The following is a 24,456-nucleotide window of genomic DNA, read 5'->3' as shown; positions in this document are numbered from 1 at the left end:
AGAGAGAGGAAAATGGCAGCAAAACTCAGCGGCAGTCGGCAACAGCAGGCGGCAGTAGGAGCTAAGGCCACCAATATCGGGGCCTTAGTTCTTGGTATGATTTGCAAAAAGATTTATTGTAGCATGTAAGTTTGCTATAAATAATCACAGACAACTTATAACAATGTAGGCATGTTACTTAAACTCCCTACAGTCTACTATGACTTACATGTATGTATCATACATTTCACAATATATTTATATTTGTTCCATTAGTGACCTTTGCCTACATAATTATCAGTGCATTTCAAATTCACTGTAGGTGACGCACTTTGAAAAGCTTATGACAGATTTGACAAAATGCTATCTATATTTATTGGATTTGTATTTTCTGAATACACAGAACTTGAAAACAAAATTATGCTAAATATTTACAGCTGTGTATAAATAGTTATTAGGTTAATTCAGTGAAGAAAGTGCTATCAGTGTCAACAAGATTCATTATCAATACAGTCAATAGATTTCTTCTTTCAAAATAAGAGGAAGTATTTTAAAATAAAGATTAAATGGACAGTTTTGTGAAATTGCCCATTTAAACTGCTAGCCAAATTTAGAGTGATAGTTACAGTGAGTATAGGCAGATGTGATGTCATCCTAAACTGATTAAATAAAGCCAATTTAATTTATGGGCAGTTTAGATTATAAATAATCATTTCAATTACAGTGCTATATATTGGCTTCCTGTTTACATGGGAAGATGGATTCCACAGCACCAGTAGTAACACAAAAGAAACTGCACATGCACAGTAGTTTAATAGTTGTGATAGAACTTTGATTTCTGTCAGTAAAGATCCCAGATATTGGGGAATAAAAATCAATTTTTTTCATTTAATTTTTTACTAATATATGTTGTATGAAAATAATCTTACAGGCTTCAAAAAGCTATGAAGCCCAAAGCATAGAATATTCTTATTTTCAGAGGACATAATGAACAAACATGCAAACTTTAGTCTTAAAGAATGTTCATCTAAATTTCAAAGAATTATTTTAAAAATTGTAGAAATAGAGTTGCTACAATATTAATTAATTAATTAGTTATATTGCAAGGTACACAAAACCAAAAATATACAATACTGCACCTTGGAGGTGGTCTTCCATCTTTGTCTCGAGTGAGCTTTTGGTGACTTTGCAAGTTTCATTACACAATTCGTGTTGATACAGTGCTAAAATCATATTGTATCAAATATTCTATATACTGCAGTATAACTGGTCTGTTTGATAAATACATCCAGAAAATTGCCATCTGAATTGAGATTAGCAGGTGTTTGTGGTTACTTGATCTAATCACGATTGGTCTGCACGGTATTAAAAAGTCAGAGTTCCCACTGATCCATTCCTCAGCATTGTCATTCTCCACTCTAGGGCTCAATTTTCCCCAGTGATTTGCACCGTTTTTTTTGGAGCAGGCTGCTTTTTTTGGCCTAAGTTTTAAAAAAAACAGTTTCCCCAATCAATTTACACCAGCGTAACTCAGTGACGATTTTTTTAGGTAAGTTTTTTTTTCAGCCAAAGGGGGCGTAACCTGCCACCCGCGCCAATTCTAGCCATTTAGGCAAGCTTGGCCAGCTGAGAGTTACTCCAGTTCTTCTCAGGCCAGTGTATGTGGCCTCTGGAGAATTAAAGAAATCGGCGCAAGTAGATGCAGCAGATGCCTGGACAGCAGCAGCAGGAAAGGTAAGAGAGAGTGGGGAGGGGGGTGGGGAGGAAGAGAGAGAGGGGGGGGTGGAGAGAGAGAGAGAGAGAGAGAGAGAGGAGGGGGGAGAGAGAGAGAGAGAGAGAGAGGGGGCGACAGAGAGGGGGGAGATAGAGAGGAGTGGGGAGAGAGGCGGGGTGGGGGGAAGCCTTTCGGGTGTAGTTAGGTGTAGGGACTGGGAAGGAGGAGGTCATTTGGCCTGGGATAGGGGCGGGGGCGCAGACCAGGAGGCCATTCGGCCTGGGTTAGGGACAGGACCGGCAAGGCACTCGGGGCTGGGGGAGGGGGAAAGGAGAATCGGCGAAGCACTCGGGGTTGGAGGTGGTGGGGGGGGCGGGTGGGGGAGCTGGACTGGCACTGGCAAGGGGCTCGGGGTGGGCTAGGGAAGCAGACCGGCAAGCCCTTCGGCCAGGGATAGGGGCAGGGATCGGCACTGGCATCAGTGGAGGTGGGGGGAGGGGGGGACTTTAATAATTGGAGGTAACTTGCTGCAATATATTTTAATGTGTTTTTAAGTTGATGCAATGTTTTTTAATGTGTTGCAAGCTGGCTGTATGTTTCACTTTCCAGCCTCAGCTTGCATTGTATCCCTGGTTACTGTAGCAACCTGATCTTTTTGCCGCAGATCAAGGCTCCACCCCCAAAACTAAAGGACAGGTTAGGATGCGCCAAAATGAAGAAATCCAACGAGGAAATTTAGAACATTTTCTTTTGCCGTACTTGGGCCCCCAAAAAAACGGGCATTACTCTTCGGTGGTGAAAATTGAGCCTTATGAGTTTTGTGCCTCAGCACTGCACTGGAGTGTCAGCTTAGATTACGTGCTCAAGTCTCTGGAACATGGCTTGAACTCAGAACCTTCTGACTCAGAGGCGAAAGCGCTACCACTGAGCGACTATGAAATTAATCTAGCACACTCTCAGATAAAACTGACAGATTCAGTTTCACTATGACCACTGCAGAAAATGGTGAAGATAAATCTTTGCCTTGCTCCTCGAAGGTGCCCTAAACAAAACTAATGTTTTGGTCACTGATTGCTCTGAACCAATAACCAAGATACTGATGTCTGCTAAACAGCACATGACTTTGGAATCCTCTCTTTTTTTTTGCATTGCAGGATGAACAGGAAGGACCCAGACAGCGCAGAGCCTCCAGTCCTGGATCCTTTGGGTCTGTTGGTTATGGGCGTTACACCCCAACATGGTCCCGCTCACCTCAACATTTCCATAAACCAGGTAATAACTACCCTTATTATAGTGCCTCCTGTGGAAAAGCAAAAACAAAAAAGTGCACCAAGCTTTCTACTTGAAATATTTTGAGAACTGTGAGTAATTTGATCACATTATTTAGTGGGCTATCTGAGTCTACCAGGATAGTAATAATATTACAGCAACAAGAACTTGCATTTATATAGTGGCTTTAACATAGTAAAACATCCCAAGCTTAAGAGGAGTGTAATCAGATAGAAATTGACACCGAGCCAGAGAAGGAGACATTAGAACAGGTGACCAAAAGATTGGTCAAAGAGGTAGATTTTAAGGAGCATCTTAAAGGAGGAGAGAGATGGAAAATTGGAGGAGTTTGGGGAGGGAATTCCAGAGCTTAGGGACAACTGAAGGCATGGCCGCCAAAGGTGGAGTGAAGGAAGTCGGGGATAAGAAGCCAGAATTGGAGGAACGTAGAGTTCTCTAAGAGTTGTAGGACTGGAGAAAGTTGTAGAGATTGGAAGGGGTGAGGCCATGAAGGATTGGAACACAGGATGTTAAAATCGAGGCATTTGTAGACTGGGAGCCAATGTAGGTCAGCAAGCACAGGGGTAATGGAAGAATGGGTCTAGGTGCGGGTTTTCAGTTAGCTCAAGCTTATGGAGGATGGTAGGTGGAAGGCCAGCCAGAAGAGCATTGGAATAGTCGAGACTGGATTGGAGGTAACAAAGGGAAGGATGAAGGTTTCAGCAGCAGATGGGATGAGGCAAGGGCAGAGATAGGCAATATTCTGCAAATGGAAGTTGGCAGTCTTGGTGAAGGAGAGGAAACTCAACTCAAGGCGAAATAGGACTTTGAGGTTGTGCACAATCTGGTTCAGCCTGAGACAATGGCCAGGGAGGGGGTGGAATCAATAGCTAGGAAACTGAGTTTGTGGCTGGTGCCAAGGACAATGGCTTGGATCATCATAATATTTAATTAGAAAAATTTCTGCTCATCCAGTGCTGGATGTCAGACAAGCAGTCTGACAATTTAGAGACACTGGAGGGGTTGACAGCGGTGGTGGTGAGGTAGATCTGGGTGTCATCAGCGTACATGTGGAACCTGACATTGTGTTTTCAGATGATGTAGTATATAGATACAAAATAGCAGGAGGCTAAGGATAGATTCTTGGGGGACTCCAGAGGAGCAGGAAGATAAGCCATTGCTGATGATTCTCTGACTACTACTGCATAGAAAAGGATGGAAACAGGTAAGGGCAGACCCACTCAGCTCGATAATGCAGGAGAGGCATTGGAGGAGGATGGTGTGGTCAACCATGTCAAAGGCTGTAGACAGGTAGAGAAGGACAAGGAGAGGATAGTGTACTATGGTCGCATTCATATAGGATGTCATTTGTAACTTTGATAAGGGGTATTTCAGGGCTGGAAACCTGATTGGAGAGATTCAAACATGGAGTTCCGGGAAAGATGGGCACAGATTTTGGAGGTGTCAACATGTTGAAGGACTTTGGAGAGGAAAGGGAACTTGCAGATGGGACGGTAATTTGCAAGGAAAGAGGGTCAAGGGTGTTTTTTTTGAGAAGTGGGGTGACGATGGAAGATTTGAAAGGGAGGAGGACAGTACCAGAGGAGAGGGAACTGTTAACAATATCAGCTAACCAATGTTCCCTTTAAATCTTTTGGGTGCTGGGCTCCTTTAACGAGCTGCTCGGCCCATTCACATTCTCGTGTATACATGTTTTCTCTATTTAAAAGCCGGTACACTGACTGTGTGGGTGCTCCAGACAGCTATGCGGCCGTGAAGCTTAATTGGAACATTGCAGATAACATGGGGGCCAGAAAGGGAAGTTAGGTGGTCAGCAGTATAATGGCGAATGAAGGACCAAAGGTAGACAGTTGAGAAATTAAATGTGGCATTTAAGTGACTCAGGGGGAGAGTTTTATCCAGGGACAGACACAGAGGAAGTCTGGTTGAAATGGTTAAGTGTGATATGATTGGTGAGGGATGCATTGAAATAGTCTTATCTGTGATTGAGGTGATGTGATTAGAGAGGCCGGGCAAGATTGGTGGAAATGTATGTAAGTATATATATATATATCTGTATACAGATAGATAGATAGATATGATATATAAATAAATACATATATGGGCCCCAATAATAACTGCGAGGCGGGAAGAAAGTGGTGGGGGAGGGAGAGATTTAGCAGCCTGGGAGCACGGACCTAATTTTAATTTTTTGAATCGGTTTCCCAGCCGCAGTCAGCCCAGCTTGAGAGGCTGGCTGGCTGGCTGGTGGGTAGGCAGCTGGAAAGCGGAGCGGTAATGAGTCGGACACAAGGGGGGAGGTTGGGGTGGCAGAGGTGAGTTCGACATCGGAGGTCGGGAGGTGAGTAGAATATTGGGGGTCGAACTTCAGGGGATGGGGGTCAGCCAATTGAGGGGGTCAGATTGCGGGGTAGTTTAGAGGGTAGCTTGAGTGGCTGGGGGTAAGCACTCCTGCTCCTCCTGGCCAAAAAGCAGTGCTAGAAAGGCACTTACCTGTTCCATTCAGTCATCCCACCTCCCTTCAACTGTCAAGTTTCCTGAGCCCTGAGAAACCCATGCTGAAGATGTTAAATTTAAAAGTCAGTGATATTCAATTTACATCACGTTAATTAACATCACATAAGGACGTTACTTGCTGCGATAACTATTCGCCTGCCTTCTTTAATTAAGGTTCTGACTGCGGCGAGTGAGTTACTCGCACGCATCCAAACGATCTTCCGTTAAACCTGGAAATGGGCACGTTGGAGCCGGGTTGCAGTCGCGATCCAAAAATCAATTATTTTAACTGCCCATCCGCCCCCATCCCCCATTGTTGGGGGTTAAAATATCCCTCACAGAAGCTGGGATTGTTCTTCTTGGAGCAGAGAAAATTAAAGGAAGATTTAGTCGAGCTGTTCAAAATTATGAAGGGCTTTGATGGAGTAAATAAGGAGAAACAGTTTCCAATGGCAGGAGGATCGGTAACCAGAGGACACAGATTTAAGATGATTGGCAAATGAACCTGAGGCAACATGAGGAGAATTTTTTTTACATAGCAAGTTGTTATGATCTGCAATGCACTGCCAAGAAGCAGATTCAATAGTAACTTTCAAAAGAAAATTGGTTAAATACTTAAAAAGGAAAAATTTGCAGGGCTATGGGGAAAGAGCAGGGGAATTGGGCTAATTGGACAGCTCTTTCAAAGGGCCAACATGGGCATGATGGGCCGAATGGCTCCCTTTTGTGCTGAACGCTTCTATGAATGTATAGAGAAAATGAACCCGCACCTTTTTCACAGGCTAGTTAATATATATTACCATACATTAGTTTAAAATGTAATTTCTTGTTTATGTTCTGGTACATGGCATTGTAGGCATTAAAAATGTAGGCCTGTATATTAACAGGGGTGGGTTACATAGGCAGGGATGGGCTTTAGGATGGGAATCACAGAAGTCCGGGTTTCCCCGCATGCTGTTGAGTTTTAACTCCGCAGCAAGCGCCTCCTGTCATTGACAAGTTTCCTGCCTGGAAGTCAGTCTAATTAATCGGCTTGGGTTCTAGTCAGGCGGGGAGAACTCAGGCCGCAGGAGCAGGAAGGTCCTATTCACAACTCCAGGATGGTGGGGTGGGTACGATCCTTGGGGAGGAAAGTCCGATCCTCGACCTCAGGGGGAACACAAGAACAGGAGTAGGCCATTTAGCTCCTCGAGCCTGTTCCGCCATTCAGTGAGATCATGGCTGATCTTCGATCTAACTACATATACCCAACTTTGGCCCATATCCTTTAGTATTTTAGGTGAACAAAAAGCTATCAATCTCAGATTTAAAATTAACAATTGATCTAGCATCAATTGCCATTTGCGGAAGAAAGTTCCAAATTTCTACCACCCTTGAATGTAGAAGTGTTTCTTAATTTCACTCCTGAAAAGTCTGACTCTAATTCTTAGACTATGCCCCTGGACTCCCTAACCAGCGGAAATAGTTTATCTACCATATCTGTTCCTCAGGGTCGGGAGGGAGTTCAGATTCCAAACCCCGGGAAGTGGGGTCCGATCCCGGGGGAGGGTCTGATCCCTGACCCCGGGTGGAGAAGGGAGGGTTCAATCCTGGGAGGGGTCTGATCCCTGACCCCGGCGGGGGTAGGTTCCGACCCTGGGGGTCTTTATATGGGGGAAGGGTCTGACGGTGGTGCTTGGAGGGCAGAGAGAAAGCACTTTCCTTCGCCCCGAAGCTGTCCTCATGTCCCTTGAGCTGCTTGCTTTCCTAAGGCATGGGAGACCCAGCCGCCCACGGTAAAGTGTGCAAAGAAGGTTAAATCAATGTCTGCCAGCTTCATTAAAATATTTAACTTACCAACCCACCTCCTGGGAGCAGGTTGACTGCCTGTCCCTTATACCGCCTCCTTTAAACCCGGATGTTGGACGAGTTGTGGTGTGGTATCGAGGTTCAGATTTTAAAAAATTAAGTATCTTTCCCCACCCCAACCCACCCGTTTCAAAAGTATTGATTTTCATTGCTATCTAGTTTTAATAGGTTCAGTGCAATAGTCGCTGAGAAGCATGCAAAGAATTAGCTTTTACTACAGAGCTGCTATTTTGGAACATCTAAGGTACTTATTTTAATTAACTGTCAAAATGGCAACCTTTTTCCAGGCTCTTCCAATACCACTTTACAACCCATTACTAGGAGGTGTAAAAAGCAATTCAAAGGACTTGCATGTTGGTTTTCTGTTTCTCAGCAATGAGGGAGACTCAACCTCTGCTCGGCACCTCTCAGTATCATAGGTAAGATTGAGAACTCAGTGCCAGCAATTAGGGAGCATGGCCCCTCCCCGCCCGCGCAGGGTAATTATCACATGCTAAATATGGTAGGGTCTGAGAAGCCCCAGATACTTGGTCTATAATCTCATTGGCATAGAAACGTCACTGTGGGAGGAGGCCACGCAATTAAGTTGTTGGATATTTGGGCCACTGCTAGCGCCACAGCACTTGGGAGAAGTGGGGATTGTGATCGGTAGTTGGGCCAAGGGGATCAGGAGGCGGGGGATTGGGGATCGTGTTCAGTGATCGGGTGAGGGGGAATGGGGATCGCGATCGGGGAGAGGGAGATCAGTGTTCAGAGAAATGGGAATCCTGTTCGGTGATTGGGGGAGAGAGATCGGAGATTGGGAGAGTGGGGATCGCGATCAGTGGCAAGGGAGATTCGGGATTGAGGTAGTGGGGATCGGGTGAGTGGGGCTCATGTTCGGTGGTCGACGAGGGAGATCGGGAGTGGGTGATCCCGATTGGTGGTCGGGGTAAGGAAGGGGGTCAGTGAAGGCGGGATTGTGGTTGGGGGGAGGGAGATCGGGGTACCTGGAAATTAGAATCCTGGGCCAGCTGCAGCAGCCTTCTGGATGGTAATTGTGGTAAGTAACTGAGCTTTCTTTATGTAGTTGGTTTTTAGGTTTTTTTTTCCTGAGTGCAGTGAGTGCTGTTGCTTGCTGCTCCAAGGTTAACCAATGCAGCAGTGGGGACCTGAAGCATTTGTCAGGCCCCCTATTTGCATATGCAAAGTGCCTAACATCTGCTTCAGTCCTGGATAAAGGAGCCTCTTGTTTGTTCTTACCCAATATGGTGGGTGGCGCACTGGCAGTCAGAAGTGTGAGCACGCTTCCTGCCCGCCATTTTGGGGGCCACCTAATTTAACTCCCCATGTCTTTGGTGTGGGCAGGGAGATAGCTCTCACCATGGAGTCCATTGTCAGCAGCAGCATACCTGCCCCAATTTAACCCCCTCAGTCTTTGAGGAACCCAATTCATAACATGTTCTGGGATCAATAATTTGTTACTCCAAATTTATTCACTTCAACATAAAGTCAAATTGCAAAACACAGCAGTTTCCAAATTTGCTCACCATCTGAAAGTCATATTTGAAAGTAAAAAGATTGAATATGGAATATGAATTAGTTTTACCTTCATTGCATGGTAGGCAGAGATTTATTTTCAAACAATCCTATTTCCGTTGGCCTTTAACTCATCATTTGTGCTGTATAAACCTGCAGGGTCTACACAGACTTACGCATATTAACTTGGTTTATTTGGGTGTATTTTCTTCCTTTTTGTACCTGAGGAACACTTAGTTCCCAGGTGCAGTTGAGTAAAAGTGGCAGAAACCCTTACGCCAGGTCTCTTACCCCTGCCACACCATTGCACAACTCGTGGATTCTCTGGGGATCCCGAGGTTATGTCACTGGCTTGTGCCTAACATCGGCACAGGCCCAGTGTAACAATGGTAATGAGGTGGCCGGCCAGGGCCACTGGAGGGAGCTGTGTGCGGCAGCCCGGCCCGGAAATTGGTGCGGTCCCGACCTGCAAGACCATCAGCACACCGGGGCCATTGGAGGGAGCAGCATGCGGCGGCATACCACTGCAGGGAGCAGCGCATGCTGCTGCAGGAGGGTGACGGCTACGAAGCCAGGTCGCTGATTGCAGTGCGGGTAGGCACAGCAGGAGGGGCAAAGGAGCGGCAAGAATCCGTAGAGGGAAGTGACCGAGGCGCAGGAGAGGCATGAATCTGGGGCCCAGAAGACGCGAGGGCCCAGGGGCAGCACAGGCCAGCCCACACTGCGATATATGTGCGCGCTCGGTCTGTGCAGCAGAGCTGGTCTCCAGTTAGTCTTGGGTAATCCTTGCCACTGGACCAAGACCTAGCTCTGTCAAGCCCGTGTGGTGGCTGGTATTCAATGGCCACCACATGTTAAAAAAATCAACGCACAGGTATCTTCCACCCTTCACGATGTAGTTCGGCATCTGGAATATTAGGTCCTTCATTGAAACACCTGTGAACTCATCCCTTTTTGGCATGGAAGCAAGTCATCCTCGCTTCGAGGGACTGCCTATGATGATGATGATGGGTAATGAGATAGGATAGGGCGTTCTTAATTGTTTGCCTCACTTTCCTCTTCCGCCAACTGGAGGGGGGCCTGAAGAAACTTGCTGTTAGGACTTGCACCCCACAAACTGGAGGGTCTACAGAGATACCAGAGGCAGTTGGAAGATTTTGCCAGGCAAGCGGATTCTTCGGGCTGGATTTTCGGCAGGTTTACGACTGGGTTTTCACCACGATTTGACCCTCCATGACGAAAACCCGGTCGGCGGGATCCTCGGGTACCTCTTTGCGGCGGCGCGGCCAAGTACCGCCGGGGAGAGGTGCGTTTGCACGTTGGCGCACCTCCGGCACTCTCCCGACCTGTACTCCGCGCCCAGAATATCGACAAGTCAAACCTGTCAGTGCAGCCCTACCAGCAGCGGTAAGTCTGAAAACCTGCAAAAAAGTAAGTTAAAGTTTTTATTTTTTAATTATTTTTCAGCAATTTAGTGGCTAAGGGTTTTGTGAATGTTTTTTGGAATTTTATTTTTTATTTTTCTCCCCCCTTTCCAAGGTCTCTCTTGCAGCGCTTCTGGCCCCGGACTAAAGTTGCCGAAACTCGCGGTTTGTGCCGCGAATCATCATGCTATGCCTCCTGGTGCATATGTAAAGGCTGAAAGTTCGGCCCAAAAAGCGTAGAACAGTGAAAACAGTAATTTTAGCGTAAAACTAACGTTTTCGCCAAGAAACGAAAATCTAGCCCTTTAAAATATTTGAACTCCAGGATGATCTTTGTAGCAGCCAGAGGGTACTGATGCCAATGGGCAGGAGTGAACTGCAAACCTCTAAGGCTGACAGTTCTGCTTCTGTTTCCTGCCACGCCTTTTGATGGTAGATCCAACGAGGGAACAGGCTGATGCCTCGGGTGTGGATAGGTCATGCAAGTGGTCTGGGACAAGAAATTTGAGTGCACTTTTCTTATAACATGTGCAGGACACCTCCGACAATGGGACGGCACCAAAGGATAATCTAATCTGAGAGTTTCCTATCACTAAATTATTCAAATGGCTTTTCTTCAGAGAGCTGTGGAGGCTAGGTCATTGAATATATTTAAGGTGGAGATAGACAGATTTTTGAGCGATAAGAGAATAAAGGGTTATGGGGAGCGTGCAGGGAAGTGGAGCTGAGTCCTTGATCAGATCAGCCATCATCTTATTAAATGGCGGAGCAGGCTTGAGGGGTCAAATGGCCTACCCCTGCTCCTATGTTTTATGCTCTTCTGTTCTTATGTGTGTGTGCCTTGAAGGTAAATGTTGGCTAGCTATTTTTACTGTGTGGAACATCACAGCAGAACTAGTCTCTGTCGTCAACAGTGCACCAGGGATAAAAATTGGTACGCTATTTTCACACTGTATGGATACCAATTATTCACTAAAGCTTTGCTGCATGTGGTCATTGCAATGTTACTTTTCTAGGATGCATATTCAGCTCAACAATCAAATAGAACCAAGGCAGCCACAGTCAATATCTTGATAGTTGATGTTGTCATCATAATATGCCATCCTCAAAAGTATTTCTGAGTTTAAAACAATGTCACTGTGTGCATTTATTGCCAATGATCACAGTTACGACTCAGTATTATACAGGCTGCAGCCTCTGTCCTGTCACATATCCTCTACTTATTCCAGCACACTAAATCTGTGTGAAATTACTATTATTAGCATCTTAACTTCATAGGCATTCAAAGCTGAAACAAATTAAAGATTACTTAAATTCAAGATATTACTTATCTCTGTTACACTCAAGAGCTCCAAAATAAATTAGTCGTGGCATCTCACTGGGCAACGTACATCTGTATATTCGGATAAACAAATAGAGCTTGTGAGTGCAAATAACTTAGACAATCCCTTTCACTCCTAAACATGAAATGCAGATTCTACTAACGTAATACCTATATTTAAGAAGGGGATAGAACATGTCCAGGGAATTATAGTCCAGTCAGCTTAACATCAGTGGTAGGAAAAATAATGAAATCCCTACTAAAGGAGAAAATAGAAGAACATCTAGAAACTAGAAATATAGTAATAAATAGTCAGCTTGGACTTCAAAAGGAAAAGTCTTGCTTGACCAACCTCGTTGAACTTTTTGAAGAGGTAGAGTAGACAATGGTAATGCAGAAGATGTAATTTATCTAAATTTATCTATTTTCAAAAAGCCTTCGATAAGGTACCCCATAATAGACTGATGGACAAGGTCAGAGAATGCAGAGTTAGGGGACAAGTAGCAGAATGGATAGCTAGCTGGCTTCAAGAAAGCAGAGAGTAGAGGTAAAAGGTAACTATTCAGAGTGGCAGAAGGTGGGTAGTGGTGTTCCACAAGGATCAGTGCTGGACCAACTGTCCTCCATAATTTATATTAACGATTTAGATTTTGGAATCAAAAGCACAATTTCTAAATTTGCGGAAGACACCAAATTGTGGGGGGATAATCAATACTGAGGAGGGCTGGAACAAATTACAGGAGGACGTTAATAAACTTGCGGAATGGGCATATAATTGGCAAATTAAGTTCAACATAAATATTACATTTTGGTAGGAAGAATAGGGAGGTCACTTATTACTTGGAGGATGAGAGTCTAGGTTGGGTAGAGAAACAAAGGAATCTCACAGTACAAATACACAAATCACTAAAATTTTCAACATAGGTTAGCAAGGCCATAAAAAAATAAACCAAGCACTAGGGGTATAGAATTAAAAAATAGGGAAGATATGCTAAACCTGTATTGAAACTTGGTTAGCCCACACTTGGAGTACTATGTACAGTTCTGGTTGCCATATAAAAAGGATATAGACGCACTGGAGAGGATGCAGAGAAGATTTACAAGGATGATACAAGAAATGCAAGGGTATACATATCAGGAAAGGATGAATAGGCTGAGTCTCTTTTCTCTTGAAAAAAGAAGGCTGAGGGGTGACCTAATAAAGGTATTTAAAATTATTAAAGGTTTTGAAAGAGTGAATAGAGAGAGAATGTTTCCACTTGTGGGCTAGAGTATGACTAGAGGCCTTCAATATAAGATAGTCACCAAGAAATCTAATAGGGAATTCAGAAGAAACTTCCTTACCCAAAGAGTGGTGAGAATGTGCAACTCGCTACCACAGGGAGATGGATTTAAGGGGAGTATAGATAGGAATATGAGGGAGAAGGGAATAGAGGGATATGCTGATAGAGTTTGATGAAGAAAGAGTGGAGGAGGATCGAGTGGAGCATAACTGCCGGCATGGACTGGTTGGGATGAATGGCCTGTTTCTGTGCCGTATATCCTATGTACTGATGACACATTAGGCCCAAAGTTACACTAAAAATAACGGTGAGGCTAATAGTAGTCACCGTTATTTATGCGAAAATCAGACAGCAATTTCAGGCAACTGCAGATGCGCAGTTAAATGCAAAAATCCGAAAGCTGCTGTCCGAGTTGCGCCATTGATCCTTAAACTGCATGACAGTTCCTGTACTTACATCGTAGATATGGACTAAACTTGCCACAAAATTTAGGGCTTGTCCATTTCAGTCTAAGTACCTTTTTTAATGGTGTGGTAAGTCTTCATTACTGCCAAACAACCTCTCTCGCTCTGAAAATTAACTTTTACATGTGTGACGTCTCATTTCTTCATCATTTAGTTATTGTTAGAGATTTAAAATTGATTTTTTTTAACTTTTTCTTTCTATCTCTTTTCTCTCTCTCTTAATCCAATTTGTCTTTCCCTCTCTTTATTTTGCTTTCTGTACCTGATTTAACATTGAATTAAATATTCTAACTGACACTTCCTGGTTTCGACTCTGCGCTGCTCATCAACAATTCTTCAATCGGATTGGTTAAGGAGATAAACATTGCTTGGCCTGTTCACACAGGTCCCAGGTGCCCTGTAGAGGGCAGCACACCATTTATTTCTCCTACTTACAGCTTCTTCCAGTACAAAGTCTCATGGATATTAAACGGACAAAGGCAAGTCTAACGAACAGCAGGCGTAGTTCATTCGCCAGCTACACTGAATTCTGGCCCATTAACTTCTCAGAGTTCCAGCCTCAGAGCCTCTTAGAAAGACTAAGAACTAATCCCAGGACAACGATCTCCTCTGGGAATATGTATCAAAAGCAAAATACATTTGGATATCTATCCTCTTTAATTTATCCTTTCCATCACAGGGCAATCTTACAGTACAGCATATTGTTGTCACATTGGGGTAGAACGCATATTCTCTACTGTGTCAGCTTGTAGCACTCTTGGCTCTGAGTCAATAAGATTGTGAGTTCAAGCCACAATCTAGGACTTGAGGGCCTAAGGCTGACACACTAGTGCAGTACTGAGTTCTGCACTGTGGAAGGTGCGTCCTTTGGATAAAACATTAAATCTAGGCCCTGTCTGCTTGTTCCATTGATTCAGGTTATGTTAAGGATCCTATAGCACTTTTCAAAGGAGAGCAGGGAGTTCACTCAATGTCAAGGTCAACATTCCTTTCTATAACTATCATCACCAAAAAAAAATTAACAAATGGTCATTCCTCTCATATGCTATTAGTGGAATCATGCTGTGTGGAAAATTGCAGTTGTATTGCCTACAAGACACCAGTGACTACACCTTAAAGTAATTAATTGTTTGTGAAGTGCCATGAAATGTTATTCAGAGACATGATGAGGTGCTATATATAAATGCAAGTTCTTTACAATTCCTAATATCAGCCAGGGTCACTGGGGGAGACATCAAATGGAGGTGAGATGTTTCTTCAGGGGAAGGAGGAAGACAGAGGGAGAGTCTGACACACATTTCCATGGTATTAGTTTTGGCAGATGATAGGGGTAAGATCAATTTATTCACCCTCTAAGGAATGGTATGTGTCAGAAGAAGATCTGAAAGGGATTAATGTTATATAAGCAGGGTGTGGGAGATTAGAACCAATCTCACTACCAATCCTTATTACCAAATACATTTAAACAATTTTCTTTCTTTACTTTCATCCTTTTTGTTCTGCTCAGAGCTCACCTCTGCTGGTATTCATTCCCTGCATACTGGTAGTTACAGCTCCTTGTCAACACACTCCAGCCCTCCATCCACTCTCACACCTAACTATGTTCCTTATTTTAAAGGTAAGATGCACGTGCTGAGCTTGTCAAGATGTACCACTCTGTGCCTATCCAAAGAGATAGGGTCTATGCATGTTTGTGTAGCAAACTTGATGTCAGTATTGTCTCAGGAATTATTGCACATGTAATGTATCTTGCATCATAATGTCCTTTTAACACACTTAATTCAGCAGGTATGTGGCAAACCAAAGTAGCGTTGCAGAGCTGTTTTTCACTATTAGTGCTGCGTATATTTAACCTTAAAAAATCATGTAACATTTTTAAGTAAATTTGAGTCATTACTGAAACCCAATTTTAAACTTCTAACTGACATAACTAATATTTTTTCTCATTGTATTCAGGTAAATTTTATGAGGCTCCACTCTTTGACATGTGGCCTCATTTAGGCATCAGAGAATTAAGCACAGAAATCAGTCCACCAAGTTTGTAGCACACCGGATTTTCCAGTGATTTAAATTATTTCCAAATTATCTGTAGAAAAGACCAGTTGATACCTCTGCTGGTCATTATTTGCTTTGAAGTATCTGATTAATTTGCTCCAGACGTTTGTAACATGCTGGGCATGATTTTATAAATGCAGTGTGCAGCGGTGCTAATATATTGAGGTTTGCACTTTTTTTCCACCAGTGCAATATGGCACGTCCTTCTTTACATAAGGGTGTTATTAACACCAGCTGTAGCAACAAGTCATAATCTGCATATAAATCAACAGAAAATATGGGGAAGGGGTGGAGGTAATAAAAGGATAAAGCAAACTATTGCACAATTAACATGAGACCACAGATAAGACCAGAAAGGACGAGAAGAGGGAAAGGGCATTTTACAGATACAGGAGGTATCATTGAGGATTTTGAAAAGCCCTAAATCCTGAGAAGGCTTTGATAATCAATCCCAGAAGCACAGCAGGCTCCATTGGGAGCCAAAAGGAAAAAAATGTACCTGGATCATTGAACCAATTTCAAGCCTTTGTTCTGTCCTTGGAGCTACATGCCATTGCTCCAATTATTGGGCCCTCTATTGGGGTGGGTGCCTTTAATGCATCTTTACAGTGCCAGTATGCAAATGCCTTTTTCCCTAGGAATTGGGATGGTTTTTTATTGTAACTTCTGTACCAGCAGAACAGGACTTCTAGAATTTAGGGCCAGTGGTCTTTATAAATGGTACGGTACAAGACCTGTAAAACTGCTTTGCACTTCAAATGCACTGCTCACAAAACAAAAGTGAACTATAATGGTGTAAACATGCAGCAGAAATAAATTTATTAGTGCTGCATCACAATGTGCAAATGGGAAAGAATATTGCAAAAAATATATAAAAACATGCCCATGAGTGCTCAGTCTGTGAATGACAGTAAATATGAAACATGTTAATAACAGCACTACTAACACATTGGCTTAATTTAACATGGAAGTCCTTGATCTTGGGAAATCCTTCAAATCAGGAAGTTAAATTAAAGGATACATCCATCATTTATGCTTACAAATCTTAGTCCCTCAAGCAGACTGAAATCTCACTTATCAAAACATAAACTTGTCATTATGCAGTAATGCTATAATGATTGCATTCTTTTTCATTTTTTTTCCGACTACTTAAAGAATGTTATTGATGGGAACATAATAATTTGTCCCATGTTAATAGCTGACATCAAAACAGTCATGATTGTCTTTGTGTGTCCAGTGTTGCCATTGTTATCTCAAAACTTAAGTGTTTATTTGACCTGCCTGTTAATATATTTGCAGCATCATTTGCTTAGTTTTAGTTAAGTGTCAAATGGCTTTATGTCCATTTGGTGTATGTAGTCCTATGCTTCAGCAGCATCATTTTATTATGAGTCAATTCATTGGATGTAAAACTGCCAAGGAAAGATTGTCTTGTTCAAATGTAAATACTTAGTTTTGCACCATAAATGGTTATTTGGAAGAATTTGAATAACATAGAAGGCAAAATCCTTTAAAATATCAATGAATTTTTTGATGGAGCAGAAGTAGTTTAACCCACTGTTATATATTGACAGTATAGAATCTTACAGCACAGAAAGGGCTCATTTGGCCCATTGTGTCTGTGCCAGCTCTTTGAAAGAACTATCCAGTAAGTCCCACTCACCTGCTCTTTCCCCATATCCCTATTGTTGTTTTTTTTTAAGTATATATCCACTTCCCTTTTGAAAGTTACTATTGAATCTGATTCCTCCACCCTTTAAGGCAGTAAATTCCAGATCATAACAACTCGCTGAGTAAGAACTAATTTCCTCAACTCCCCCCTAACTTTTTTGCCAATTATTTTAAATTTGTCTCCTCTGGTTACTGCCCCCCCCGCTAGTGGAAACAATTTCTCTCTATCTACTTTATCAAAATCCCTCAAATCTGAACACCTCTTAATTAAATCTCTGCTTAATCTTCATTGCTCTTAGGAGAACAAACCCAACTTCTCCAGTCTATGCATATAACTGAAGTCCCTCATCCCTGGTACCATTCTGGTAAATCTCCTCTGCACCCTCTCCGAGGCTTTGACATCCTCTCAAAAGTGTGGTGCCCAGAATTGGACAAAATACACCAGCTGAGGTCTAACTGGTGATTCATAAAGGTTTACCATCAATTTCTTGGTTTTTTACTCTATGATTAAACTGATTAAAGCTTGTTAGATAATGAATCTGAAAGTTTGACAAACTCTGTGAAGAACATTTAATCAATGACTGTCCCATAAGGATTCCATCCAGCACACACTTAATTTTATATAACCACTGGTTTTAGGAACTTTCCACAAGGCATTTATTTTAATCGGTTTCTACATGGTCACCACATTCTATTTTGGCTAAAAGATAAGGATCACAATGGATGAAATTGTATAGCTATTGGAAATGTTGAAATAACAAACCTCCATGGAGCTTCATGAACATCTACTCATTTATAATACATAAAACATTTTAAGAACATTTGTTAATAGTGAAAGCTTTACGATAATTAACCAATTCATACTTTGTTGTGTATGTGAGCTCACATATAGTACAGTGATAAACATTTTCCTCTAAAGCTGTTTATTCTCTAAAGATGATATTCCAAACTTATATCAAACTCCTCATACACTGTTTGGTTTTCAGATGTAGAGTCCTTAACATAGTGATTCATGTAGATTACATCTATTGGGTTGTCTGTTAAATTAAAAGGCAAGAGCAAGCCTGATGGAACAAATTATCTTTCTCATTTCATATTTATTCAAAAGAAAAATGTAAAAGCCATATTTGTAAGAATGGTTGGCAGTAAATAAAATTATTTACAATCATATTCTACTGATTTTCTTCCTGCAAATTGACAGATTTCCCAATTCTGTAATTTCTGAAATGTCATGAATGTCATGATTATTTCTGAGCATTTTTTTAGGTGCACAGGTAGATGGAATTTGGCATGGTTTAGAGTGTTTTCTCTCATCTTCCACCCAGTGCAGTATGAAGAAATACAATTAAAATGAAAATGGGTATTTTTAAATTACAAAATCAGCCAAAACAACTAATTAAGTTAAGTGTGCAAAACTATTTAGTGATTTTTTTTTGTAACATTACATCCTCTCAAATTTTCACCTGCAAAATATCAGATTTTAAATGCAAACTCAAATTTTTAAGAATTTTTTTAAAATTTAAAAAGGAGAATACTAATGATACTTTAAAATCTATTCAATAATGCAAGTATTTTTCTTTCCATAAAAATTACACTAAATTAAGGTCACGAACATGGCTGTATGTTGACTAGCTCTTGCTTTATCGGCAGGAGGTCGGCCTGAGATGAACCAAAAAAGGTAAAGTAGGGTCAGACTAAGAGAATACAAGAAGGTCTAAGATAGGTTTACAATGCATGCATGCAAATGCACGAAGTGTGGTAAATAAGGTTGGTGAGCTGCAGGCACAAATAGTCACATGGGAATATGATATTGTGGAATATGATATTCAGGAAAGATAGGGGAGAAAAGAAAGGAGATGGAATGGCAGTATTGGTTCAGGAGAATATTAGCGATCTCTGTTGCATGAATTTCAGCTATCCTGACATTAGTTTGAATCTGGCACCAAATCAATCGAATTGCCAGCATCCAGCAACAGTGTTGTCATCAAGCAGGTTAAACAGCCAATCACATTGAAGAATTTTCACAGACTGCAAACCAGGAAGTAAAAGGCATGGATTATAATTTACTTTTGATAAATTTTACACAGACCGAAATAAGGATTGGGACATATACACAGGATTAAGGTAGAAGCTGAAATATCATAAACAAACTTAAACATTATTATGTTAAAAACGATGTGATTCTTAACTTATTAATGGAAAAACTTGACATGCCATAAATATAAAATTTGTTTTTCAAGGCCCGAACAGGCCTTAGTCAGTACATACTTAACAACTTTCTCAGCGGGGTGGTGGAGGGAGAGGGGGGTGTAGGATGGTGGTGGTTTAGCAGCAATATTCCAGCGTAATAGGGGAAGTTTTCATGAGGACCTACATTTCAGAGTGATTTGAATTGATTGCCGGCTCCGGAGAGTTCCACAGTGCAACCTGTGGTGGAGCAGGGAATGACTAATAGTAACTTCTGGATTCCTACATTTATCTGCATGCGCTGAATCCCGAAGTTGCTGTCATTTTCAAAGGAGTGATGACGCTGGATGTTGTACAGCTTTCTTGCTTTTTTCGCTTCATTGTTTGAAACGTCGAATTACACACACACTCAGCTGTGGTAATGGCAGGATCAGGTCTTTTATTTAGACATTCATACTATACAAACCAAGTATGAAAGCTACTGAGACACAAACACTTCACAAGCCAACTTTCTGCTTGCTCCGATTTCCATGGCTGCTTGTGAAGCATACACCTTCCGAATGTCCAGTGTCTAGTGTCTAATGTGTGTATGTCAAACTCTCATCTTTATACCAAAAAAGCCTTTGAACTCTTGTTTCTTTGCATAGTACATTTAGACAATTAACATGCAGACGATGTAGAATCCAAATGGCATTGTCCTGAAATCACAACTAACTGCTTTCTGAACTACTATACACAAACCAGATCATAGTAACAAAGGTACACTCAAATACTTAACATACAGATAAATGACCAGCTACTCATTTCAATGGCTAAATGGCTCCATATCGCCTAGCAGCCTGTTTTGATCCAATCATCCTGTTTTAATCCAAACTTCAATCTTCCAACTTTTAACTCTTTCGATATCTCCAGATCGCGCCGAAGCAAAGTGTTTCAGAAATGTGGGCTTGCGCTCCTACACTGAACACTTATAGTTTCGCCGTCATTACCACCGCAAAATCCAAGCCAATCTATACCTCTTGGCGTATAGTGTGGTGATGGTAATCACATAAATCATTTAACATTCAGAGATTACTTTCTACACAAGCTCCGAACTAGTCGCAGAATATGTGCACTTGTTCCTTGTTCTGCATATTGTTACAGTTCATCTCTGTTTCAAAATTATACTATAACTTTACTAAACTTAGGTTATGTGCAATATTTTCTTTCTTGGCACAATGTATGTAGTTTGGTAAAATATGTAAAATGGTCAAGTAAAACATCTTTATTTGGAAACACACTCCTACCCTTGGAAAGTGATGCTTTGCTTTGATTATCCCTGATTATTGCAATGTCTTCCTTTTCTAAATTATATTGCTTTAAAATGCTCAGACCTCATAAAAGTTGGCATATGACATATTGTATGCACAAATATTTATGTAGCTTTGCAATCTTTCATTTAACAGAACTTTAGTAGAGAGTCAAGCCATGCAACCAGTTATCAGAAGATGGACCAAGGCTTTTAGTATTTATGTGCAACATTATGATTCTTTGCAGTAACCTGGCTTCAAATACTGATGCAATAACGTATCAGAAATATTCCAATTATTGGTAAATGATGCTCAATTATAAAATCAAACTAAAGACCAAAACCTAAAGCAGTATTTACCAATAATCAATACTTTTGCTTAGTATAACTTTATATAATGCCATAGATAAATCTGACTTCTGGATTTAAAATATAAGAATACTCTTTCAGAAACGAAAATAGACAATGTTGGATTTTTACTGCCAACTCCAATCCTGAGGGCCTTAACAACATTTTACTTATATAGTGCATATAACGTAATAAAACATCCCAAGACGCTTCACAGAAGCGTTATCAAAAAATAATTAATTAATTAAAAAATAATAAATTATTGATACTGGATGGGACTGTACTCGCCTGGTTCCTTTCTAGCCATTGCCATAGAATCACTTGCAATGGCTTCTCTTTAAAAAATTAACAAAATACAGCATAAATAACATTTTCTTAGTAACTGATCAAAATCAAAATCTAAATCTCTTGCAGGATGGTGTTTTTCACTCTACAAGCACCTGAAAACCTGGATATTAATTTTTGGCTTTAAAAGAACTGACCATGCAACTGCTTGAATCTCACTATGGCATTATATGCTTTTATCACTGAGCATATAACTATATTACTCTGCTTCCCACTTTCTTTTCTCTACCTTCTTTGCTTTTCTCTTTGGAGGCAGTGAAAGTCGTCGGAGCACTCCCAGCTTATCCATACAGCTAGACAGCAAATCTTATGTCCAGGCTCCTAGACATTTCCATGTACCAGGTAGGAACATGCTGCATGTGCTTTGCTGGTTTTTGCACAAACATTCTTTGCCTCTTTTATAATTTTGGCTTTTATACAAGAGTATTTTGTGTTCTGCAAAACCTCACTGCCATTGAAATGGTAATTTTGTATTGATTGTTTTGATTTTGAGGATATGGAGTAGATGACTGTGTCAAAAGGTGACACAAGGTAGAAATTACTGTTGGCAATATTATCATTTAACTTGTACCAAATTCCTCTTCATTATTTTAACTGAGCTATTAACCCATTTAAAATAAACCATTTAAGATCTCAGCTAAAATATCTGAGAGGAATGCGACACATGTGCATCTAGCGTGGTACAATATTGTTATTGTGAACATGAAATAGTTATTGTATGTCTGGTTCAAAACTGTAGATACCATCAGGATTTTTGTAAACCATTTCTGGGGTATTATTGTCAATTTGACATAATACACATGCAATGTGCATTGTTTTAGATTTGTTGAAGGAGAGTTATTTACACAGAGATTTTTTTTTAAACTTACTGGAAATACACAGCACACCTATCAGCACCTGAAAGAAAAAGTTAACATTTGAAATGAGAAACATCTCTCTGTTCTGGTGAGGAATCCCATCTCAAATGTTAATGGTTCATGGTTAATGTTAACCTATCTTTTCCCTTCAGGTGAATTGGTATTGTGATTTTTTTGTATCAGGATTATTTAGATATAATTCAGACCTTCAACAGATGCAGGTTGCTTGACTGTGTCTGTTTTAAATCATTGCATTCCAGGTTTAATGAACAAACAGAATGGAAGTTCAGCTCAGCAAATATTTAAAAATAAAACCAACACTTTACTTTCAATCTATCACACATTATCAAGATAAATTAGTTGTTCTAGCATTCAACTTTGTTGATTTAAAATGAGTCAACTGAGAAACCTGTAATACACTGTTGGACAGAACATGCTTTCTTTCATTTATTAGGGACCCACTAATGGAACATTTGATTCAATAGTAGGTTCAAATTTCCTGATAGTTAACTGCAAATTATATCTTGGCAACGTGTAATAATTATATCACCATCATTAATCCTTTTCTGTGAATATTATAACACATGGACAGGAAGCGCACTGATGGTAGCTGTTCGTGTTGCCAGCAGAAAAACAAAGTGATATTATTAAATAATAGAGATCTACACTGTTTTCTATATTTGGTAGAAAGTCTAACATACAAGCAAGCAAATAACAAACTCCAGTAATATAGGGATTTGCCTTGCCTGCATTTGAAAATTACCAATATTCTCATTAGACCTGATTGTTCCTCTTTGCACTGTGCTCTACAGTTGGAGAAGCAGTACAAGGGGTTATCCTGGCACATGAGGATATAGTCACAAGGAGAATATCAACTGGAAAGAGACAAATAAAACAAAATAGATAAAATTAAATAAAAAGCTGGGGAAAAAAACAAGACAATAAGAGAGACAAAAGAAGCAAAAGACAGGTGAAAGAAACCAGATAGAATTAAACAATAAGGTGAGACAGAATAAAATTAAAATACAGAGACAAAATAAAATCACTGCAGGAACGAGGAAAACAAATCTGGGTCATAGAAAAAGCAAATCAAGATGAGAGAGAAAGAAAAGTGATGCAAAAGCTACATTTCATATATACTACATATTTTTCTTGTATCTCCTTAGTGATTTAAGAACATAAGAAATAGGAGCAGGAGTAGACCACTTGGCCCCTTGAGCCTGGTCCGCCATTTAATAAGATCATGGCTGATCTGATCACGGAATCAGCATTCCTTGCCCACTCCCCATAACCATTTATTCCCTTATCGGTCAAAAATCTGTCTATCTCTGCCTTAAATATATTCAATGACCCAGCCTCCACAGCTCTCTGGGGCAGAGAATTCCACAGATTTACAACCATCTGAGAGAATAAATTCCTCCTCATCTCAGTTTTGAATGGGTGACCCCTTATTCTGAAACTATGCCTCCTAGTTCTGGATTCCCCTATGAGTGGAAATATCCTCTCTGCATCTACCTTGTCGAGACACTCATTACTTATATGTTTCAATAAGATCACCACTCATTCTTCTGAACTCCAATGAGTATAGGTCCAACATACTCAACTTATCTTCATAAGTCAACCCCCTCATCTCCGGAATCAACCTAGTGAACCTTCTCCGAACTGCCTCCAATGCAAGTATATATTTTCTTAAATAAGGAGACCAAAACTGTAAGCAGTACTCTAGGTGTGGCCTCACCAATATCCTGTACAGTTGTAGCAGGACTTCTCTGCTTTCATACTCTATCCCCCTTGCAATAAAGGCCAACATTCCATTTGCCTTCCTGATTGCTTGCTGTACCTGCATACTAACTTTTTGTGTTTCATGTACAAGGATCCCCAGGTCCCTCTGCACTACATTTTGTAATTTTTCTCCATTTAAATAATAATTTGCTTTTTTATTTTTTCTGCCAAAGTAGATAATCTCACACTTTCTCACATTATACTCCATCTGCCTAATTTTTGCCCACTCACTTAGCCTGTCTATATCCCTTTGCAGATTTTTTGTGTCTTCCTCACAACTTGCTTTCCCACCCATCTTTGTATCATCAGCAAACTTAGCTACATTACACTTGGTCCCTTCATCCAAGTCATTAATATAGATTGTAAGTAGTTGAGTCCCCAGCACCAATCCTTGTGACACCCCACTAGTTACTGTTTGCCAACCAAAAAAAGACCCATTTACCCTGACTCTCTGTTTTCTGTTAGTTAGCCAATCCTCTATCCATGCTAATATGTAGGGCTCAAGTTTTGGCTTGAGTTGTTCCTTTTTTTTGGAGCAACTAGTTTAGTATGGAGTATCTTAGGGCCCAAGTTTCCACATGATTTG

General features: G+C 40.9%; 1 protein-coding gene across 13 annotated transcripts in view; it reads left to right on the top strand.

Annotated features, from left to right (window-relative positions):
* Nucleotides 1-24,456, top strand: part of ablim2 (actin binding LIM protein family, member 2) — a 743,081-nt gene that overhangs the window by 482,352 nt on the left and 236,273 nt on the right. For 7 of the 13 annotated variants that reach the window (XM_070871382.1, XM_070871385.1, XM_070871380.1 and 4 more), the window contains 3 exons: nucleotides 2,848-2,965; nucleotides 14,845-14,955; nucleotides 21,484-21,573. In XM_070871382.1, coding sequence (XP_070727483.1) covers nucleotides 2,848-2,965; nucleotides 14,845-14,955; nucleotides 21,484-21,573 — 319 coding nt within the window. The remainder of the gene's footprint in view (nucleotides 1-2,847; nucleotides 2,966-14,844; nucleotides 14,956-21,483; nucleotides 21,574-24,456) is intronic. The other 6 variants (XM_070871389.1, XM_070871388.1, XM_070871387.1 and 3 more) reach the window with 2 other exon arrangements.

This window comes from Pristiophorus japonicus, chromosome 2 (assembly GCF_044704955.1).
Source record: "Pristiophorus japonicus isolate sPriJap1 chromosome 2, sPriJap1.hap1, whole genome shotgun sequence".
Classification (NCBI taxonomy): domain Eukaryota; kingdom Metazoa; phylum Chordata; class Chondrichthyes; family Pristiophoridae; genus Pristiophorus; species Pristiophorus japonicus.
The sequence above is the reverse complement of the archived record's forward strand: the minus strand, read 5'-3'. Positions and strand labels throughout refer to the sequence as shown.